The 23,128-nt window shown below is 38.5% G+C and overlaps 1 protein-coding gene across 3 annotated transcripts in view; it reads left to right on the forward strand.

Moving 5' to 3' along the window:
• DPYD (dihydropyrimidine dehydrogenase) overlaps window positions 1-23,128 on the forward strand; it is a 360,787-nt gene that overhangs the window by 282,747 nt on the left and 54,912 nt on the right. For all 3 annotated transcript variants that reach the window (XM_054833661.1, XM_054833664.1, XM_054833663.1), the window contains exon 19: window positions 9,349-9,491. In XM_054833661.1, the coding sequence (XP_054689636.1) occupies window positions 9,349-9,491 (143 nt within the window). The remainder of the gene's footprint in view (window positions 1-9,348; window positions 9,492-23,128) is intronic.

Here is a 23,128-nt window from a genome sequence, read left to right on the forward strand (position 1 = left end):
ATGCAGCCCACCAGCTTACAGACACATGCAGATCCCCATGAACAGTCAAGGTAGGTAGTTTCCATTTATTGCTGGGAGGAAAAAAAGTGTCAAAGAACTTCCTACTCATCCTATGGCAAGCAGATGAGTAGGGCTGTGTGCTTCAACTACCTTAGGTATAGCTATCAGTTCTACTCTTGGTTGTGTGAGTCTTGAGAAACGGGAAGTGTTGAAATAAATGGCTATGATACACATAGTGTTGAAATAAACATTTATTTTAACACATTGTATGTGATGAGCCATTTATTTTAACACTTTTCACTTGAAGTGTTGAAATAACAGGTTTTATCAGGGGACGTGTCATCCACTGTTTTATGTATATGTGAATATGGAAATATATCTACTGAGTGTGTGAGTATATATATTCACGCAGATTATATGGATATGTAATAATAATACGGTAGATGTGTGTGTAGACACACACACTATTGCACAAGCAAATACAGTGTTTTCTGCTAAAATTGAGTCATTTGTTTCACGAAAAAATTTGTGATCATGCCATCGTATTTTTAATATGTTTTATGTATCTATAAATAGATATATATATATATCCGTACATAAAATGGTCTATTACTAAATAGTAGCAACTGGATGAGATAGATAAAATAGAGAGAGACACAAAATAAAATAGACAAACCTCAAAATAGGATAAGAATGATCTTGAGTTATATAAAGGCAGAATGAAATACTTCATGTGAGCTTTCTGGATATCTTGAACTGGTTTCCTTAGTTTGCTGTATTTCCATAAGCTCTGCTTCCCTTTCTGTAATGGACTTAGACAAGTGATTATTAAACTGTACAATGTATGCTTCAGGTTTTGTAAATAACCTGAAAAGTTGTTGTACTGCATTTTTCAGTAATGTTTGTATTTTTAAAGGCACTGTAGGAGCCTCAGCACCCTGCACAGCAGCCAATCACCGCTCTTCCAGTGTGTCCCTAAATACACTGAATTGCCTTAGTATGATTAGAATGATGTACGCGCTAAAGTGCATACATGTAGGCACACATGCACGTCCCGCTTTCTGGCACCAGGGTCATGTTGACCATGGTAGTTGTTGTTGTTAAGGAGGTTAAAACCAGCTCAAACAAAGGTAGCGCTGCCTCTGAGGCTGACAGAGGCAAGGCTGCCTTTGAACAAATCTGTAAGCTTCTGGGTAAATAGCCACAAACACTCTTCTAGACTTTGAGTTAAACGCATCTGTCTCTGCACCGAAATAAACAGGCAGCGAGACCTACTGTGTGTTAAAATGAAGTACTCGCATCTTTGGGGGAAAGGATTGCCCAGCAGAATTTGGCAGGAACTCAACTGTCCCTCTGTGATGGCTGCAACAGTCTTGTAACTGTGGGCAATATTTCTTAGATGGACTCTCGTTTGGCTTTTATGCTGCTCTAATTCATCTCTTTTTCCTTGTGTTATTTTGGGACCATACCTCTGTTATTACCACTGCTTTTGTTGTTTTATCATTACTGTGGTATCCTTACTTGTTTTGTTTTATTAGCACTACCAGTAAAAACCAAGTTTTTTCCTGGCCCAGTGGAGGAGTGCAGTGCAAAAGATGCTGGACCTCCTTCAGCAGCACGCTGTGCCTCAGCTCCTCCACACCAAACCAGGTGACTCGGACTCAACGTCATGATGAGGAGCAGTAGTGAAGCAGTCAGGAAAAAGAAATGGCATACCAAGCCAACCAAAGAATGTGTAAAGCACAGTGTGAGACAATTTCCAGCTTCAAATAAAGCCAAAGTAGAAAGCATGAATTAAATTAAATAATGAACATCTGATAAATTGCAACAGAAAATGCTTTGCTAGGTTTCATGCAGATCACCAGAAGTATCAATTTTTAGTGGATCTGTAGTTTTCAGTGAGAGAATGGCTTTGTTAGAAAATGTTTAACCAGCTCTTGCAGCAATCGCAAAACAATTTGTATCTGTCCTCTTGATTTTTCCTATTGAAGTTCAATATGAGTGAAAATTCCCCCAGGTCTTCTTGGACAAATAATATGTACAGATAAGAAAAATTCACTTTTTCCCTCACTCTTTCTCTGATTCCAACCTTTTTAATTGAGAGAAGTCTCTGATGACTGCTAAACATTTATTGAATGAGAACTCTGGTGATTTTATGAACTTTCAGCTGAAAGAGCATAAATAATCACTAGTATCAATTCAAAAATGGTAAAAATAAATCCTAAAAAGGACACTGATTTTTCTCTGTGCTTGTGAAAGTTCCACTTTTTTTTTTTTTTTTTTTTTCCTATTTGAGTACAATCTTTTTTTGAAGGGAGCATGAAGCAAACTGATTACTACTTTTTTTCTAGTCACAGTTTGGACTCAAACCCGTAGGTATCACAAATAGAATGAAATGAGAAGTAAGCTTTGAAATAAAAAGGATGAGGGAAATAATTATCAGAGAAAATATTAACACACCATCAGTTTATCAAGCCATAAATATCATAGATAGTCACAATATGCTAACAAAAATGAGTAGAATGTAGTCAGTCAATATGATTTCAAGAGTCAGTGGTGGCAGAGTGAGATAGAAATTGTTTCAAATCTGCAGAATCATTAACTTTACGCTAAAGCCTTAACTTTATCATAGTCAGCAGAACTTTTGCCATTGATTTGGTAGTGATGGTGCATCACCTTTCACAAATTATGGATAAAATGAAACATTAGGTCGCCATTGCTTTGAAGATGTAGGCTGACTGTTGTAGAGATGTCTCATAAAATTAATATTCCCTTGAATGCTCCATTTGATAAATGAATAATGAAAAGTTTTGATTAGAAATAGCCAGAGCCTGAGTAAATAGTATGTTGTTGTTAGTGATTTTGGCAAATGGCTATTAATGTGTGAGCAGTAATGGACCGAAGGACTGACCAGGCTGTGAAATAGATAGGGAGCAGTGAAAAGAGTCTTCTCTGGACCCTCAGAAGTGTTGGGCTGTGCACCATTAAAGCTATGGCAAGGTCCATCTTGAACTTTGTCTTTGGGCACTTCCTATATTTTTTAGTGTGCTGAATGTTGTGTCCCCCATTTGGGGACCTCATAACAGCTGTGGATAGTCTTTCTCTCTAAACATGTCGATTCATTGGGTTTTCTTCTGCATATAAATGCATTCTCTGGCCATTTTGAAGGATGTGTCTGCTACACTGTTTCATTAAACTGCTGCGTTATCGGGTAATTGTTTAAACATAATGCCATAGCACTATCAAAAGGAAAGGTGAACTAATGGCATTTGCAAATGTCAGGGATTATCTTAACACTTTTATTATAGTTTATAAAAAGTAGGTTCAGGGCATTCCATGGCAATTATTTCCACAGAAATTGGTTATTTAAATAAATTGCTAATTATCTGGATATGACAGTATTGAAAACCCTGCTAATGAGTTATTTGATAAGTGTAGCTTATGGTGGCCACCTACAGGTGGGAGAGAGAAAGAACATATAGAATAATTGCAATCAGAAGGAATGCAATGCAAATGAATTGTGTGTAACCTGCACATTTCCGTGGACTGTTTGCAGATGCAGTTTATATATATCTAAAGTACTTTGATCACCAGTACTAGGCAGCGTACACATTATATATATACAGAAAATGTCTTAAAGAATTATGTTTTCTGTGGGTTTTTTCCTAATCCCCAAACTTTCTTATCTGGTTACTTCCTGCAGTGTTGGATTGATCATCTACAATGCCTGAACTTTCCCAGACCAATTGCCTTATGTAATGCTTTTTCACCCAAGTCTGGTATTTCCTGTCATTGGCTTCTTTTGTCATTAGCTTTATTAATTTTAACAGTCAGGGAGATAACAATGCCAGCTGTCTTCCGAGAATGTATTTACAGAGGGAGGGAGGGTGAGGTGATGTTGCTTAGATTTTGGGGGTTTATTTTTTTTAGCAGCACAGATTTTGTCAGTAATTTATTATTAAAAAATAAGGTATCAGCTATTTTTTCTTTGTAATATTTAAGCTCTGTGGTTTATATCTGATACTAAATTTATAAAGGACTGCAGTGTAATATAATATAATGCAAATTAAAAATTAATTTTACTTTACAATGCACAGAATGGGGAGAATTATGACCCAAATTCATTTTTATTCCATCTAGTAACCATAGATACAAAAATTTGCTTTTAAGTCATCTACTAACCAAAGTTATGAGAGTTTGCTTTCCTTTTAAATCTGTTTCTTTTGTTGATAGACAGTTTGATAAAGATCATTTGGACTGTTTCAAGATTTAGGCTCAGTGTTATCAGTCTGAATTGATTCACCTCAGTTCTGTTGGCTGTTTTTTAATGGACCTGGATCATCTTTACCGAAAGGCCCATTTAGAGCTGCTGCAAATATGTGTTAGACTTTAAGCTAGCATGTTGATGCAATATATTGTAAGTGAGAATATAGCCCAGTATTCAAGACTTCTGAGACTGTTTTTTTCCCCCATTGGTGGATCACTAGGATCGAGAAGATCTAAATCGTTTCTGCGAGCAACTTCCAAAGCTGCTGTGTTGCTTGAAGCTTAACACCAGGCTTCTCCTTGAAGAAGGCATTAAGTTTGGCTCTCAAGCCTCAACCTAGTGAACACTTTTGGTGCTTGACAAGATCGAGTCCTCTGGGGACTCCAAGAATTTGTGAAGTCATAATAAAACATGTGTCTTCTGGCATTGGTAAAGAGTTTTTTACTTCCTAAGGAAAAAAAAAAATCAAACAAATAAGTAGGTATAATATCATTCTGCTATCCTCAGAGGACAAGGGCAGCTCTGCCTACCTGTGCTGATCAGGGAGAGGCATTTGACTGATGTATGTTCCACTTCTCCTTCATGTTGTATTTCGCTTATTGGATTTCCTTGACTGCAGTCCCTGATAGTCACACACACCGGGGGGAGGGGGAAGAAGAAGAAGAAAACCAAAAGTCTTTGCTTTAAGGCAAGAAAAAAGTCAGGGACTTTTGCATCGTATATTTCATTGTTTAAATCTTTATATAATAGCAAGTATTTGTTCCATAATTAATGACAGACTTGAAAGAGTAGTTTTCAATATAGAGTAACATGTCATCTCCACCAGGTATTTTTCTGTCTTTCATTTTCAAATCTCACTCCCCTGCTTGAGGTCTGGGTAAATGGACTTTGTATATTAAATCTCATTATTTTACAGCAAGGTAAATGAAAGCCACATCTAGCATCTGGTAGCAGCTGTAATGCTACTATCAAGAGAGTACCACATCAGCAGTTTCCCCAGCTATGGGTGCTTAACTAGTGGAATTAGAGGTCCCAGCATGTCAAAGCATTTGGTAGATGCTAATTTTTTCACATGTGAGCTGTCTTTCAAATGCATGCCGGACTTGGACCTCAGCTTCTTAAATACCATTGGATTTATCAGGCAACATTCTGCAAATTCCCACTACTACTTACAGCGCTTTTAAAATTTGGCATTAAATCTCCTTTATTTCAACCTTTTAAAAACTCCTTCTCCCCAGAAATCTCTGTAATGGAATTTATTACCTTCCTGTGGTGCTCATATGAAAATGCAAGAAAACAGAGATTCTAGGTTAAATTCTATGCTCATTTGTGTTTGGTTTTTTATTATTATTTGCCTTTTTTAATAGCTTGGCATCACTATTGTTTATATTCTTTCCTTTTTTTGGCTTTAATCTGGAAGGTTGTTTCACCATTTCATTAGGCAGTAGGATCTCTATCACAAGTAAATCACGTTGCGTTCAAGACCAGCAGCTTTTATTACAGAAGGGGAAGCTTCTGAACTGTTGATCAAGAAATGCACAGGAGAATGGCTGCATCTTCTGATGTTCTTGTTCTGTATTCTGCTGACTAAAGAAAAAAATGCTGGGATGAATAGTGACACCTCAGTCAAACCTCTGATTGTCATTAGAGCCATTTATTTACTCTCATGAGAAGCACTCCTGAAATGTTTTTAGATTCATTTGGGAGAATTATAGATGAATGGAATACTTTTGCGATCGTACCAATTTGTCACTAATTTACTAATCACCAAATGTAAGTAATTCATATTATAAATATCAAGTGCAGCTAGTACTAAAAAGTACCTATGTTCCATGATAAATTCTAAGTCTCGTTGCCATCTCTGCTAGGCTTCATCAAGTCATATCCTTGATTTCTTTGGGCTGAATGAAGGCCTTTCTGATTACTTATTGTGCTGAAACCTTAAATAAACTGTCATTTGCTCCTTTTCCTCTACTGACCATTGTACAGAGACAGTCATTTAAGTGAGAAGGTGGCTAATTTAATCAGACTGAAGAAAGGAACAATTATATTCTGGAAATATTTTCTTGTGGAGATCTTTGCTACAAGATATCATTAAGGTCAAGTGTCTATAAGCTTAAAAACCTATTGAATGCAAACTTTCAGAGTTACATTGGGGTTAAAAGAATATAAACCTTCATGCCTCAAGGCAGATGTCAGGTTTTAATTCATGCAGATTGGGAAGAAATTTCCCTTTAGCCACGATTTCAGAGTTACCAGCATCTGTATTCTTTCACCTTTCTAAAATATAACTACCTCATCACAGTGAGATTCTGGAGCAGCTGTGTCAGTGCCTGAAAGCAATATAAAAGTCTGATGGTTACCTGTAGCCTCAATTTCAAACACTGAATATTTGAAGAATTTCATGAACTAGTGTTTTTTCAATGAGATTATTTTCAATGGTTTTGGCTGCGTAGTGTGTGTCTTGGCATGTAGGCCTTCTGAAAGGCTTTATAAACAAGTCTGTGAAAGCAAACAGCATGATTCCATTTTTTCTTTTGTCTCAAATCTTTCTCTAAGACTGGACCATCAATTCTGTCATAATATTTGCTCTTTGGACACTAGCAGTCATCCTCTTTCAGAGAATCATTCTGTTCCTTTCAAACGCTTTACTATCGATCTAGCTCAAATGAGGGCAAATAGTCATTAGTGTCCCATGGAAAGTTGCTGTTCAGCTCCAGCTCCTTTCTGTGAACTGGCCTGGTGTGATCTCAGATTCTTAAAGGCAGTTTTGATGAAATTTCTAATTTTTATGAACCAGGCTCCAGTTTTCACCAAAACACACTGATAGTGCATCTTGGGTTAGGCTGTCCCTTTATGCAAATGAAAGTTTATGTGCTGAAAATATGATATCTCTACGTAGTCTCTGTTAAAATAGCAAGAAGTATCTGTGTAAAGCCTGTGAGCAGAACTGTTCCCTAACATGGGCATGGAAGAACATCTGGTGTGTCTTGATGGCAGGTGGAAGAGTCTGTCTGATCAGATAGTGAGTCTTCTGCTTTTCGCTCAGGTGCAGAGATCAGCTATTGAAGAAGGAGGAGGTGCATTAAGTATACAATGAGAGTGTGTCTGTCCTGAGGCAGCAGAAGTTGTCATTGCCCAAGAAGATAATTTTGTGCTGAATCCAGAGCAGGTGTCAATAGAGACTGCTGGGCTTCTGGGTGTGAATGTGTTTAATACTGATGGTCCAGGACCTCCGTGAATTCGGTGTTGTCTGTCAGGGTTACAGTGAGGGGCAGTGGTCTGTTGCAAAAGGCAATGTGAGCTGAAGACAGAGTATTTTTAATGGTTAAGACAAACCAAATTTCAGTTTTCTGTAATGGAAAATTACCTTATAAAAACAGCTCCTTGACAAAGTAACAGTGCGGCTGTCCTATTCATGACAGGTTTTATGACCTGAACTTGTGTGGGATCATTCTCCTCATTGACCCTTCCAGCGAGACCAGGGAGGTCTTAGCTGATGCACAAGCAAAGCAGAGGCTCTTTCTAGAGAGCAGAATCCTGAACCAACAGTAGGTCCTTCATGGACACCAATAAACTCTGCCTGTGAGGAAGCACTGATGGGGACACTGGAAGGAGAGGTAGGTGCTGGGCTCAGTGAGACAGGGCTGATTGAAAAAAGCAACTTATCCTTTATTGAAGACTTTTTTAGATTAAAAATGCAGCCAGCAGACTGCAGTACTTCTGTCTCTGAAAGGGCAGAGAAAGAATGACAGCACAGCTTCTTTGGGTTGAAGAAGTTTTGTCTGAAGGAGATGAGGATGTTGGTCAGGCATCTAAGCAGAGGTGTGGCGATGCAGTGACTACTGTTTCCGCATGGGCTCTTTCCCCACACTTCCTAATTGTGATTTCTTCTTCATTTTGCTTTGTTTATTGCATTGGTTTTATTTCTTTCTTCCCTTCTGGTTATTTGCTGGTTTTGCTCTTGCAGAAAGTCAAAGCTTTAAACGTTATAAAAATACCCATGGAGAGTGTTCAGAAGTATTTCATGTCATGGTATTTCCCCAAGTTACCTAATACAATACCAAAAAAAAAAAAAAAAAAGAGTACTAGCACTTCCTTAGGTAGGTTGACAGCCAGTCAGTTCCTCTGGGAGCAGTGTCCCTTCCTTACACTGTGGTGTTGCTGTCCAATGATAACATAAAATTTTCATAAAGGTTCTCTAAATAAAGTAGCAATTTTAAGAATATGGGAGTTATCTAAAGAAATCCCAACTAACCTAAAAAAATAAATAACTGAAAGTCTCAGCTGTCTATACTATCCATCATTTAATGAGCAGCATCTGTATGCATATTTTAAATACCTGCATACCATCAATAAGATGTAGCCAAAGCAGGTGCATTGCAGATACAGTGTATTGAGACTTTAATCATAATTCCTCTAAATGTAGCAGGGAGTTGTCTGACTCAAGCTCTATATACCATTTGAAAATGCAAGCTCCAATCTTGGAGGTACAACCATAAATGAATGTATTTTATTCTTTTGAGCCTCTGACTATCATGTTAATAGTTAAAGGGGGCTTACTTAAAGGATTATCCGAATCTACAAACATCCAAAGGGGAAACAAATTAAATAATATATGAAATGTCAAGTGCAATGAAATGGCACTTTTAAACAATTTTTAGTCAGACATAAATAAACAAGATGTTCCCTGTTACGTGGACAACATCTATGCTCAAAAAATCAACCTGATTCTTTATGTAGAAACATAGATCTCTTTGTCTACAGTGTACTGATTGGTAAAGTATTGTTTTCTGTCTCAGACATTGTTAGTCTTTGTTTTGAGCCTCAGCTAAAATGTTTAAGCCAACTTTGCAATGTTCATCCAAATGTTTCTGCAATTTTCTTTATTTCAGCCAAATTCATAATACTTTATAAGTATTGATACCACTTGAAACCCACTTGGTATCCATTTATAAATGAATATAACCTCTGCATCTCAGAATTAGATATTAGATCCTGATGTTCCTACCGTGAGGGATGTGTAAATTACCTCAGGGTGTGTTCTGACATTGCTAACAAAATGTTCTGGGTTTTTGTAGGAAATGCTATTAGGCCCATCGCCCTCCGCGCAGTGTCTGCCATAGCCCGTGCTCTCCCAGGATTTCCCATCTTGGCAACTGGAGGCATCGATTCTGCTGAAAGTGGGCTCCAGTTTCTGCACAGCGGGGCTTCTGTTCTACAGGTACCTTTTCTTTCTTTAAAACTTTAAAATTAAATTACTGTAATTAAACCCATAACCTATCTTCCTTTCAAACATTAGGATAGTCGGGGTTTTTACCATTGAAAGGAATTTTCATGTTTTTAGCTTCAGTGTTCTTGCTAAGAGACATTCATTTCAGATGGTGGAGGAGTAGTTGCCAAAAGAAGATGTTGGGTGTCACAATACCAATCTGGGAAGAGGCTAGCCATGAGTATGTTATTGCTTTTTTTCTGTGACCTATAGGATTTAAACTTTAAACATCTCGCGCTTGTCATACAAACAAGGTTGACAGAGAGTTAAGCTTGAGCTATCTGATCTTTCTTTATTCTCAGTTTATGTTTTCTGCAAAGAGCTTTTTAAAGGGGAGAGGGATTTCAAAGAGCACTGCTTTGGTCCCACTGGGAGCCAGTTTAAAGTAACTCTTGTTTATCCAGACATCTGTGTCCCTTAAGCATGTTTTTTGGAACAGGAGGTGCAGAGCTGTACCTCCTGCATATGGCACTGGCTTTGCAACCCATTGCATCGGAGTGAGGTGTCAGTAGTGTTTGAGGCTGTTTACATTGCCTCATAGGTTGTTTTGAGGTCCTGGCCAGACTGGCATGGTTGGTTAGTCCTGTCATGGAAGGAAGCCTTGGTGGCCTGTTATTATGGGCACTGGGAAATTGGCTGGAAATCAGACCCTTACCTGCTCTACTAGGCATTGCAGCATATAGGTTAGAATGGCTGATAAGAAGCAGGTGGTGGTGATGTTATATTATTCCATTATATATTGTTACGTTCTGGTACATACTCATCCCCTTTATCTGTAGTTCCCATCATAGACAACAGCAGCTATGGATCCTGTGGATATCGGCTTTGTGTCACTCCATGGGATGACTGGAGTGGTTTCATTCCCACAATTCACTTTGACATTAAAATTAGATTCAGTGTGACCATCCTTTCTGCACAGCTATGGTGACTGCTGAGATTAGTCATTTGTTTGCTACGTTTCAGAAAAAAAAATAAAATAAAAATAGGCCAAATAGGTTTGGTTGGGATTTTTAATGCACATCAAAGTTAGCATCTCTGGTGGCTGAAGCAGAAGGCTACTGCTTTTTTATAGACTTTGTATGTTCTTTGGATTTATTAATACCATTTCCTATTTTATTTTTTTAGTTTATATTAGAATACTTCAAACTCTTCTTTTGCCATGGACAGACAAAAGATCTACCTTTCTTACACAATGGTCTGACAGCTTCTTCCATATAAATATTAAATAACAGTACAAATTACAGAACAGCATTTGTCTACAAGAAAAGTAGGATTGGCAAAGGAATGTTTTTAGTGCTATAGATGCATTTTATTTGTTATTGCTAATGCAGCTGCAGTTTTGATGGCTTTGTCTGTAACAATGTTACGTGATCTGAACTACACAGAGGAGAATGATTTCCTATTCTATGTCTGCTGTATCTGTTTCTGAATGACTAAAAGTGAAGTGTTTTAATGTCATTTATACAGTTTTCCTTTATATAAACTGTGTAGCTGTTTATTTTTATTATTTCTTTTCTTTTTTGTTGGTTTACCCCAATGGTAATGGGAAATTCTGAAATATAATTTAATGCAGACATCCCAGTCAGTGCTCAAGAGAGAATATTGGATTTACAAAACATTAATTATTGTTTTGTTTTTAGTAATAATCAAGTTCTCTGGAACTGGCTTTCAGAAATGACTTGCATCTATACTGGTCTTCTGCCCTTTACAGAATACTTTCTCTTTTCAACAGATTTTTCCCAGAGATGGTGAAAAAAACACTTTTCTTGTCCTTAGGCTTCACCAGTTTAACTTAAATCATCTCTAGACCTGATATTAAACTCCTCTGGATCAAACCTATCCTTCAGTTTGAGTGGCTTATTTCTGTTTCACTAAAGTAGGGAAGTCATTTAAACTAATCTGAAATAAATGGATTCTAAAGCTGCTGCATAGGTAAGGGTCTGAACTAGTTCAATTACATTTATTTTAAAATAAGCCTTTAGTAAACTTCATGCAAGATTGTGAGTACAGGCCGTAAGTCTTTCCCTCAGGAAAAGGCAAATGGAAGGGAGAGGGAAACAAGTAAACTCTGTAGACAGTCTTACAGGAAATACACTTGACGGGGACTAGACTGAAACTTTTATTTGCTGCTCGGGCAAGATACATTGTGATAGACTGAAAACGACAGTCTCATCCTCATAGGTCATCTTTGGAACCTGATGAGGTTTATGAGAATCATTGCCGTTGTTTTCCTTCTTAGCAAGGTCATACGAATAGCCGGCTAATGTACTTTTCCCTGAATGCCGATCTTTCTCTCACATGTCTTGGTATCAAATGCCTGAGTTGCTCCTTCTTCAGCAGTCAAAACTTGTGTTGCTTATTCTAACAGCTTTGACAGTTCATTTCTGCTTTCTCAGTATCAAGGTACGGATCGAGTACAGAATGTGGACATAGCATCAAATAAAGTAATCTACTGAATGATTCAGTATATTAAGATTCACTACATAACAAGTTGTCAAGTTAAGTAAAGAGGTAGAAGCTGGGGCTGTGCTAGGGGAATTACATATGTGTCCCATAGCTTTATCTTAAGCATCTGCTTTGGACACTGTTGGAAATGGTGATGAATGGACAGTCGGACTGACACAATATTTCACATTTCCAAAACCACAAGGACACCTTATGACTGATGCAGAGGCAGAAAGCAAGCAGCCTGGGCATTGGCAGCGCTGGAGCGACCGGTGCCAAATGATCAGTGGTCTCAAAACCTGGGAGTGGGTACTGCCACTGCTATCGCTGCCCTGTTACACAGGATAGCATGTGGATGTTTCCGCGGTAGCAGTATTTTAAAAGGGTAGGGAATGTCAGTTCATCCAGCATTACACGCAGTCTGATACCAGTAGGCAGCACAGGTTGTATTGATTCACCCACAGAGCCCAGCTAGAGAGCCTCGGAGAGCAGCCATTGCGTGGCCATTGGGCTTCCCTTTGTTTTGCCTAGGCAGTAGTCCTGTGTCTTCTCTGCCATGAGAGGGTGACATTCATGGGCTAAGATAATACGAAGGCTTTGTGTGAGTTGATTTAATTGCAATGTGGCATATGTCTTAGAGAAGAGGTTTATGAATAATAAATGTACCTCCATTAAAAGCAAGATCAGGTTTTCCTCTGCAGCTATTTCACCTACAATCAGTTGTCTATTGTTTTTTTTCCAATTGCTTTTATTTTTAAAATGTGGGGATTTATTTTTCCATTTATGATATCATCGTACACAGGAATGCAAGTCAGGAGTTAGGTGGTAAGCCATATTTTGATACACGCTCTAACCACCTGAAGTGGTATTAAGCTGGCATATTAGAGAATAGTTAGAGGAGAGTTTCAGTATTCAAAGTGTGTTGTGTCCCCTCCTTTAGAAGATGGAGGGCAAGATCTTAGTGTCATTACTGGCAAAAGTTAATGTGTAAGAAAGTTTTACAGCAGGTATAGAAAACAAACTGGATCATTGTAGTCAGTAGTAGCTGGGATTAAAATTTTATACAGCAATTTTAATTTTCTTCCACTTATGGACTTCAGAAACAGTTGCAAAAAGACCCCACTTGTTTTTTAATTTTTCATTTAAAATGCTGAAACATTTCAATCATTCTTCAGCTGATTCCCTAGCACTATACTTTTTCGTAACATACCCAAATACACCAATCCCTTTTCAGTACAGGCATAAAATAAAAAAAAAAAAATAAATAACAAGTTTATTTATGGAGATAATCCTGCAGTCAATGCATACCAAAACTCCAGAAATGTCTAGCTGCATCTTTCTGAGGTACAGTTCATTACTGTAGGCTTCCAGTGAGGCTGAAGTATTTTTTTTTTAATTTAAGTAAGCTTTTTTTAAAGCCTCAATTTGTCAAAACAAGATGTATATCGGATTTTTTTGCATCTTTTGCATCATGTATGTAATTTACCATGTCACATTGATGGTTGTTAGATTTTTGCAAGGCTTTGAAGGAGACATACATTTTTCAAAGTCATCTCTCTGTAGGAAATTAAAAATGGAAACAATTACAGAAAATTCCAGGGGAAAGAGAAAATGCATTATGGAAAAAGCAATAAAAGCGTAAAAATATTAAAGTAAAAATCACTTCACAGTAGCCTGTATGATTCAATTGTAGATCAATATTGTGTAGTTAATGCATTAGCAGTAGAGCATTAATTTGCAATTACCGCAGGTGATCTGATCCTCTGTGTTCTGTCCATTGACATAAATGACCTTTTGTTGAAAGAGATTCTGTAGTCATTATTTCTAGCAGATGTAACAAAAAAAAAGGTAGAACAAAGGGATATTTTCTGAAGTATACTTGTTTCATGGTTGAGTTTCTTAACATTATATTCTGGTATGGAATACTTTTGTTAATCTTGAATATTGGTCATTGACGTGCAAAGAATATGGGTTCCTTTTCAAACAAATGTATTTTCTTACAAAGTATGGAGGTCACACGTGTCCCCTGCTCCAACATGGATGCCTGTAAGGCTCTCCAGCAACCATTTAAAATCCACCCATATAAAGCTGCTTCTCAGCAGGGCAGCCTGTACCTTTGCCCCAAGCCCTGTTTCAGACCCACTTTCACCCATCTCCATCTCCCACTTGCCCTGGACGGGATATAGTACCTTGCAGTCCTGTTCCTATGGGCACTGTGCTCTTGTCCTCACCATGTCACATTCAGCCCACACACACCTGCTGCCTCATCTCTCAGGCAAGGCAATAAGGTGGGAATATACCCCACCGCAGAGGCAGAGCCACCAGGGTGCTGGATCTGTCCCATGCCCTTCTCTCCTGCCCCACACCACTTGTGTGTGAGACCTCAGAGGGATCTGAGGAAGAAGAAAACCATTCTGGAAGTACAACAGCCCATGATAGGAAAGCAATAGTGATGGTTTTTGCCTCTGCAAGATAAAATCTCCCTCCAACACAGAACACAGTTGGTTTTGAGACTACTTGTGTTTTTTGTAACGTTTTCAAGGAGCATTCTTGTTGGTACCTCTTCAGAGCCAGAGTCTCAAGGGATTCAGGACAGTTTGATTATTATTTTTTCTTCAGCAGGCTTTTTACTGAAGCATTTAGCTGAGGGATTTTTATAACAGCAGGATGGCCCTTTGTGTGTGAATAAACAAGCTTTTCCATCATAAAATAGTGGGACTCGAACTATGAGAGAGCATTGTTATTGTATTTGTGCAAATGTGAAACCCTGTGAGGAAGCCTTCTACGTTGTATAAAATGTCCTGGGTGTCAGAAAATAAAAGCAAGGCTCTGAAAATATAATCACTGAAATGACAGGGAAAAGAAAAAAACAACATTTAATAAATATTATGTCATGTCTTAAGATTTAGATGCTACCATTTTCTCCACCCCAATCTGAAAAAACCCCCACAAAAAACCCCCAAAAAAACCCCCAAACCCCCATAAAAACATGAAATAAATGTATGCTGCAATAATTTATCATATTTTTTCCCCATTTTTTTTTTTTAATTTTCATTAAGGTCCCTGATGCGATTTCTTTATGTTTTTTATGGCTACAGAACTGCAAAGTAGAGAGCTGGTTCTCCATGCACTTCATCGGTGTCCTTTTAAGCCCATCTCACTGTCTGTTCAAGTCACTGATACTTGAGTTAAGTGAGGACTAGATGAGGCCAAAAAATTGTCATCCAGGAATTATTGTTTATGCCACTTAATGGTATGGAGAGTGAAAAACTAAAAGAGATTGAAACCATGGGAGTGACAGAGCAGGGCAGTGATGGAGCGGGCCCTGTGTTTTACAATTCCTGGGGAAGTTTATACTGATGACACTTGGAAAAAATTTATTTTGTCTTGCAATTATGTCCTGAAACCAGGACAAATTAATAGCAGTGATTTTGAATGCAGAGGAAGGGTTCAGTCTTTCCTTGTGTCTCATCTTGGCTTTGCGTGAGGAGAATGATGTCAGGTGGGTGGCTGCAAGTCTTAAACAACCACAGGGTGCCATTGATGTGGCAGAGCAAGGCTGGGTTTCTCCTGCATGCACTCACCAAGAGCCCACTGTTCCTCTGCCCCCAGCCTGTCCTTACAGCAGCACATGGAGGAAACAGAGGCTGAAGGCTTTGCTTTGTGCCAGTCTGAGAGTGCTCCATGGGCAGATAAGCTCGAGAACAGGCAAACTTTGGCACCAACCAGACACTGTGAAGTTTCTGACGCAGGCTGTGGCTCAGGGGGTAGAGGAAAAAAACCTTTCTGTACAAAGCTGTCCATGATACAGAGAAGTTAAGTTGGAGCTACCAATTAAATTGATGAGTGAAGAATAGATTGCTGGACACAGTGGCAGGCCACCCAAATGGTGTCAGACAAGATTCAAGGGATGGCTCTTCACATCCACCAACAATTTTAAGGAAAAAAAATACCACTTAAGGCAAAACCACTTTTCTGATGTAAGTCCTTTGATTGAGATAAATGTAGTCTCATGAAGAAATAGCAGGTTTTAGTCCATATTCCCAAAGAAACTTGGTATGTGTGTTTGTATGTCCTTTTGAGTATCCTCAGTCACATTTGAGCTTTGGGGTCATTTTCACTGAAATTTGCCAGAAAATAGAAAGTATTTTGCTATAACAACTTTGGAGAAAACAAAAAAGTCAGACAGAGGAGAGAACGTACCTGCATTCCTTCACTGTAAGCATGAGTGCACTATGGGCTCACCTTTATTAGACCTCTGAGAATCCACATGGGACAGTTCTGGTAGGACTGTGTCAGCCACAGGAAAGGCTTTAATTGGCAGTCACACCTTATTAGACGACAGAGAACCCAACCAGGAGACACAGAGCTGCTGGAAGCCAGTTATCATTAGCTCTGCTGCTCACAGAGCCGCGTGCTTAAAAAAGTCTTCAATGGACACAGCGCTGAATGGAGCGGCCCTTCTCTGCAGAGCTGAAATTTACAGTACGTGCAGAAACAAAGGAGGGAACAAAGGGCTGTTTGAACATGTAGATCTAAAATCAAAAGCAAAACGAATGTGAACGAGAGAGAAGTTGGGACAGACATACTCAAGCGATCACTTCTGATAAACATTTCATTATTTTCTGCTTTTTTCATAGCTCAGTGCTAATTACAGAAACTCAACCTGTTCTCAACTGTCTGTCTTTGCTAATAAAGAAAAGTCATTAGAGGACTGCCACGCTTGCTCCATTACAGGTGCTTGGGATGGAAATTGCTAATTGATAGTGAGAATTTTCTGTGAGAATTCCTTTTAATGGAAATCAAAATTTGTCAAACAAAAACAACCTAGAAAGTTTTTTTTGTTATAGTTGGGGAAAAAATCAAATTAGAACAGGTTTTCATTATTGATTTTTACTTTTATTATCTTGCCACTTTTAATGAAAAGTTGCAATATTCAAATCAGCACATTGTAAAGTTACGGACTAAGCTCTAAGCTAATAATGCCTTTTATTTTGTGCAGTTTTGTGGTAGTTTTACATTTTATTTGGAGCTGCTTAGGGGATTTATCTATTAGCTTTCCTTTATTTCTGCTCATTTTACCAGCTAGTAAATGAGGTCTGCATAGATAGGATTGTTATTTCATAAATTCATAAGAATGAATTCAAGCTCATTCCATAACAATTGCTATTTGTCATTCTTATAATGGATTCTCATGCACAGTAGGTTTAACTATCACTGAATGGTAATAATTATTTAATAACAATTAGGTCTCAATTGGGTGTCAGCTCAAATGCTGTCCTATACCAGTCACTCCCAGCCTCTGCAGACAGAGGACACTGAGCCTGCTTCATTTTCCCCTTCTGCGCAGGTGTCTACCTTGCTTCCCTGCGTCCAGTGACACAGGGACTTTAAGGGTTGAGGAGATGTGAAGAATAATTGCTTTGGCAATGTGCTTTGTCCATCTCTCCCAAGGGTACACAATATTTGAAAACGCAGTACTGCCGCACCTGTTGTTAATGTGGATTCACACTACTCGTGGAGTCATGCTGCCACTACTGTATATGAACAGGCACAGAGCTGTCCGCTCTGTAGATAAAACCACATGGTGTGAATTGGCATCAAGTGAATTTTGTTTAAAAGTTTACAAAGTAAAAGCGACATGGAGATGACTCTTCAGAAGAGGCGCAGTTAAGTGTTGAAGAAATTGTGGGCAAGTTGTTTTACTCGGCTCAGGTTGCTTTCAGACATGAAGCTAGCTCTGTTGTAGCCAGAGTTCCCCTTGTGTGCCAGTGTGGAAGTGACTGGAAAGTGAATCTGAAAATGTACCCAGCTCCTTGTTGGATATTGAAAATGTAAATAGAAGGAAAGATAAGCACAGTGGAAAATGCTGAGTTTCTTTCTCGTTACTGGCATCTCCAGTAATTACTTTGGGAATTTTCTGTGTTTTGTTTTAAATTATATGTATTGTAACTGCAGGGGACTTGTTTTCCAAAAAGGGAAAACATAAAACATTCAGGATTGCAAAGCTCTGCTGTCAGAGAAGTTTTTCTCGGAAACATTATTGGTCATGCAAAGAAAATACGCATGTAAGAAATTTTCCTTTTTGTATCGTAGCAGCTCCGTTGATCTTTCAGTGAGAGGCAGTGAAAGGAAGAAAGGGAGACCAAGCAGTGGAGGAGGCTGAGCTCACAGAAGGCACAGTCCTAGAACCCACGCCGGCACAGGAGTGTGCAGCTCGGCTCAGGCTTGGTACGGGGCTAGCTGGAGTTTGGAGACCGATCTGATGATCCAGTGATAGACAAATCTTCTTTCTGCCCAGGCAGGAGAGAGCAATCTGGGAATATGAGCCCTGATGCCTTTTTGAAGTTTTTTCCTGCTACAGCACCAGCCCCCTGACACAGCTTGATCTGGTTGGTGAGAGGTCCTCTTATCCTACAATTTGAATGAGAGACACAAACAGAGAAACCATTTTTCTGAAGCTGGCAGTACATTTGAGAAAGGGTTTAACTTCCTTCGATATCTGAGTTATGTCGCTGCTTTTCTTGCTGATATTTATTATTTGGACAGAGATAGGTAAAACAATCCCTAAGGAAATGTGGAAGTGGGTTTTTATCTCAGACACAAAGGACTCAGAGGGTCAGAACTATTTTATTCATATGAATCTCACTCTTCAATGGACACAGCAGCTGCTGCACAAATTCGTACAGGCAAGCTGATAACGGATGAAAGTAATTTTAGCTGAAATAAAATGTGAGAGTACTAGAGGAAAATACTCACAAGGATGAGGGGTTAATCATTGCAGGACTGAACTGAGGTTCTAAAATGGAAAAATTGCTTTTCTGTTTGATTTTGAGAGGTCTGCAGCTTTCAAAATTCTGGTCACAGGAGGATGTCCCTCAGTAGACGGTTCTCATTAGAGTTTGTTGAAAACCTCTTTGAGGAAGCTGCTTTTAATTGACAAATTTCATTTAATCAAAATAGATCTGGGTTCAAGTCTCTGCTGTGTCTGATTCAGTGTCCTGGGATGAAGAACGCTGAAGCTTTACCCTGGATCTGCTATGTATTAACGAACCTGAGTATTGCCAATGATCAGAAAATAGTTATTCTGTCACAGGGAAGTTTAAGGATGGAAAAGTTTTCCAGTTTAAACTGATGATCAAAATTCTAAAAATGTGTGGAATTAACACATTTAAAGAAAAAAATATTATTTGGGTGAATCAAATCTTTGTTTCAATCACTTTGCAACATATTTTAGTTTTGACCTTTTCAATCCAATTAACTTGGATTGCAAACCAGACATTTTCAAGTTAAATGGAGCCATTGCCTTCCCTGTTGTCAAACAGCACATATTGGTAATTCTGAAACTCTTTTCCACACGTTTTTCAGAACACAGTTCTTTTCTGAAAAGCATGCTTTCCTAGAACCACGCTCACTTCTGACAAATATGCCTTTCCAAAAATGGAATAACAGACCAACTCCAGTCCAGAGAGGATGGCGTTCCTGTTGGTTAGCTCTCAGAAAACAAAATCTTAAAAACACTGCTAACTTCTGACTAAACGTGTTATGTTACTTGATGACTTTTAATATCAAACCACCAGAACTGAGTGACTTAACCGATACCTGCTTTAGAAGTATCTTTGGAGGGGCTGGAGGATACAGCTCATGGAAATAGGTTGAGTGAATCTACATCCACCTGGCACAGCTGCTGATGCTGTACCACCACTGGGAGAACTGAAGGATTTCATTTTCCACAGCAGTACTTAGAAGAGAGAGGCGAGACCTTTGGGTGGTAATAAATAAAATATGAAGTGATATTCAACATATATTTAAAGATAGTTATAGAGCCTTTATATGTGATTGGACTGTTTACACAGGGGAGTTAGCTCATCTGCTTTCAAAATTTATCTTTCATTTTGTAGATCTACAGTACAATGATACAATTTGCTATAGATGGCTGATTATGAGGCTGTTTCCCACACTCCTCAATGCTCAAGGCATGTGGAATCATATTTGTTTTCTTAGGAAAGATGATCACGATCAGCACTTTTATCAGTGTGTGTGCCCACCTACTGCATAAAGGTCCACTTTGTAGTTCCAAGAACTGACAGAATGCTTTAGTGAGATAAGGAAATATAACCATTCCTCTAGGGGTGGTTGACAGAGAAAAAAAAACAACAATTACCTCAGGGAGCCTTCTGAAAATTCTTGATTTCTTCTGCATTTCCCCTCTCAAAGACACGGGATACAAAATTGCATCATTCAGGGTCCCTTGATAAGTACTAGTTTCCCACTCCCAAACACCCAGTTTAGCTATTTAGATCAAAGATACATTAATTGGCAGAGAAGAACTTAAGGGGAGGAAAAACACATTTGAGTAGGCTAGAAATTAATGCATCGGATAACATTCCTAAAGGATCCCTTACAGTGCTCTTATCCCCTGCCGTGCCCTTGTCTGATAAGCGGCTAATGGATTCTAGACTTTTTTTCTCCTCCTTCATCGTTGCCACTCACAGTTGGCCAAGGTTCCTGGAGTGCAATACATGAAAAGGTCTATCTTTCACCCCCAAAAATCAGGTACTGTGGGGCCTCTGTGCCAGTGGGAGTGACCGTCACCGTGGTGCTGGGGAGGCTTTTCATTACAGCCTGTTTCAGGAGGGTGCTGTGGCTTCAACACAAGCTATGTGACTCTTCTTGCTGCCCATCTACTACATCCTTATTTCCTACCTGTGGTTCCTGCCTCGATGCTCCCTAAATGTCAGCTCAGCTCTGCTCAACACCACATCAGCTTTATGTTGTCCCGTTGTAGAGAGGATCCAAGCTGTACAGGAGATAGGGCTCTTAGGAGCTTGTCTGGCGTGGGGTGGAGACCTTCTCCTTTTAACTCATTTTGAGCTCCATTGCTTACTGACATTAGCCTGTACTTCTGATTAGAATGACACTTTACCTCAAGCTTGTCTGATGAACTCACTTGAGGTATAACAAAATAACTGAAATACTTCATTACTGACACCCACATGACATCAGACCATACAGTCATTTTTTTTATATAGATTTCTTAAGTCCTGTGTGAATGATTGCCTACTCTGCAGGGCCTGGAGTTGTTAGCATCTTTGAATCTTTCTTCTGTGTGTTGCCCCTCAAGTGCCACTAGTAAGCCCTTAGCTCATTACGACTTCGAGTCTAGGACTCAGTAAAAAAGATTATGTGGGTTTTCTCCCCCAATTCAGACAATTCATAGATGTAGTATTTGAGTCCTTCCAACTGCTTTCTGAAAGCTGTACTAGACTTTGGAACAAATAGTAGTTCATTAATTCCTGTATATTAGCACAATTCTAGTGTTTTAAAAAGGCTATCAGCTATCATCCAAATCAGTTTTGCATCTTGATCCAGTATCTGAAGCCTTGTTAAGTAACATCCCATCTGCTAACCTGTATCTCTGGAGTCATTTAAGCAGCTAATGTGAATGAATCAAATCATTCCATCTGTACTGTATCAATATTTGGGAAGCTTTTTCTTACTTACAAATTTGTTCTTTAAAACAAAGGATCTTATTTTTTTCCAGAGAGTGCGCCACATTGTCTGATAGTCCACTTCTCCTAATGTTCTTAATCCTACAGCTTTCTAGCAAAAGTAATAATTTCTGATAGAAAGGATAATTTAGGCTACACGTTTAATGTACTGGTAAGTCAGTGTTCAACGAGACATGAGGAGGAGGAGCCATCGTTATACAGGCAGCCTTTCCATAGACATTGGTATCCTGAAGATTGTAAGTACAGAAACCCCTCTCAGAGGGAATTTTATTTGTCTGCTTGCTCTCACATCACAGCTCTGAGTACTATGCCAGACAACCAATGCTGTGTGTACTGCTTTTTACTTTCTAGATCTGGGCACATCTAAATTGTTGTACAGGAGCTAGAAAACATACATTTTCATTTCCATAGGCAAGAGCTGTGCAGCGTATAGATTGCATGGCCCAGAAGGATCTCCCTTTAGTTGAGTCAATTTTTGCTAGTTGCTTTTGAGAGTAAATTTTAAATTGTATGTATGCCTTACCCAGATTAAAATCATGCTCTTACCCACTACAATAAAATTAATTTTCTTAAGGCTGTTGGTTCATGTGGATACTCAGATGAATTTGTGCCAGATGGGCACAAATAGAATCCTTCCTGAAGCACCTTGCATTCATTTACAACTTCAGTCTTTTTCTACCAGAATCTTAATCGAGAGACACTAATCAAGAAAACAGTAGCTTCAACTATACATTGAAAACCAGCTTAGAGTAATTCATAAATGTTTCTCTAACAGGAAGGTGGATTTATGTCTTCAATACTTATCAGGAAGAATTTTTAATAGAAAAAGAAAGCTTCTATAAAAAGATGATAAATAATGCTAAAATTGAAAATATAAAATCAAAACAGTAAATCTTTGCTTACCATTTGGACATATCAGTAAAAATATTTCAAAGGAAGTCAACCAAATTAATGGAAAAGCAAAATTGTTAATCCATTGTAAAACCTCTCACAGGTATCTCAGAGGAATAATAGTTGTTTATCCCCTTGCTACGGTAAGAATATTAGAAACTGTGAAGTCAAAGGCCAATTTCCTAATCGGATGGCATTTTGAGAGCTATTTTATTTAGAGATCCTATGCAGTTTAGAACCAAAGCTGAATTAAGTCTCTTGTCTTCTGGGGAAGCAAGATGGCATTCTGCTAAATGCTAGAATTTTATCATTTGAAGGGGAAAAAAAGCAAAAAGAAAGCAGCCAGTGAGACCTAAGAATATAAAAGCATTTGAGATCTCAGAAGGAGTTTAAATCAATGCACTGCCACAGTTACAGCACAGATGAAAGAGCCTGCTGTCTCAATTGCCAGGAAACTACTTAGAAACTCTCACTTTGATTTTTTTTTTTTTTTTTTGGTAGTCCATTACATTACCACTAAATGCAATATATGGGGACATCACTGCTTTGATGTTGTACAGCTACAACAAATGGAAACTAATATGGTAGAACAGTCAAGCTATGTTATTTGTGTCTGTATATACAAATATATACCCATCAATCTTCTTACTTCTATACCATGTATCACTGCCACGCATCTGCCTCCTTACTGTTACTTCTCTTTTCACAAAAAATGACAATTATTTTACACCTATATGCTGA

This window comes from Grus americana, chromosome 8 (assembly GCF_028858705.1).
Source record: "Grus americana isolate bGruAme1 chromosome 8, bGruAme1.mat, whole genome shotgun sequence".
Taxonomy (NCBI): Eukaryota; Metazoa; Chordata; class Aves; order Gruiformes; family Gruidae; genus Grus; species Grus americana.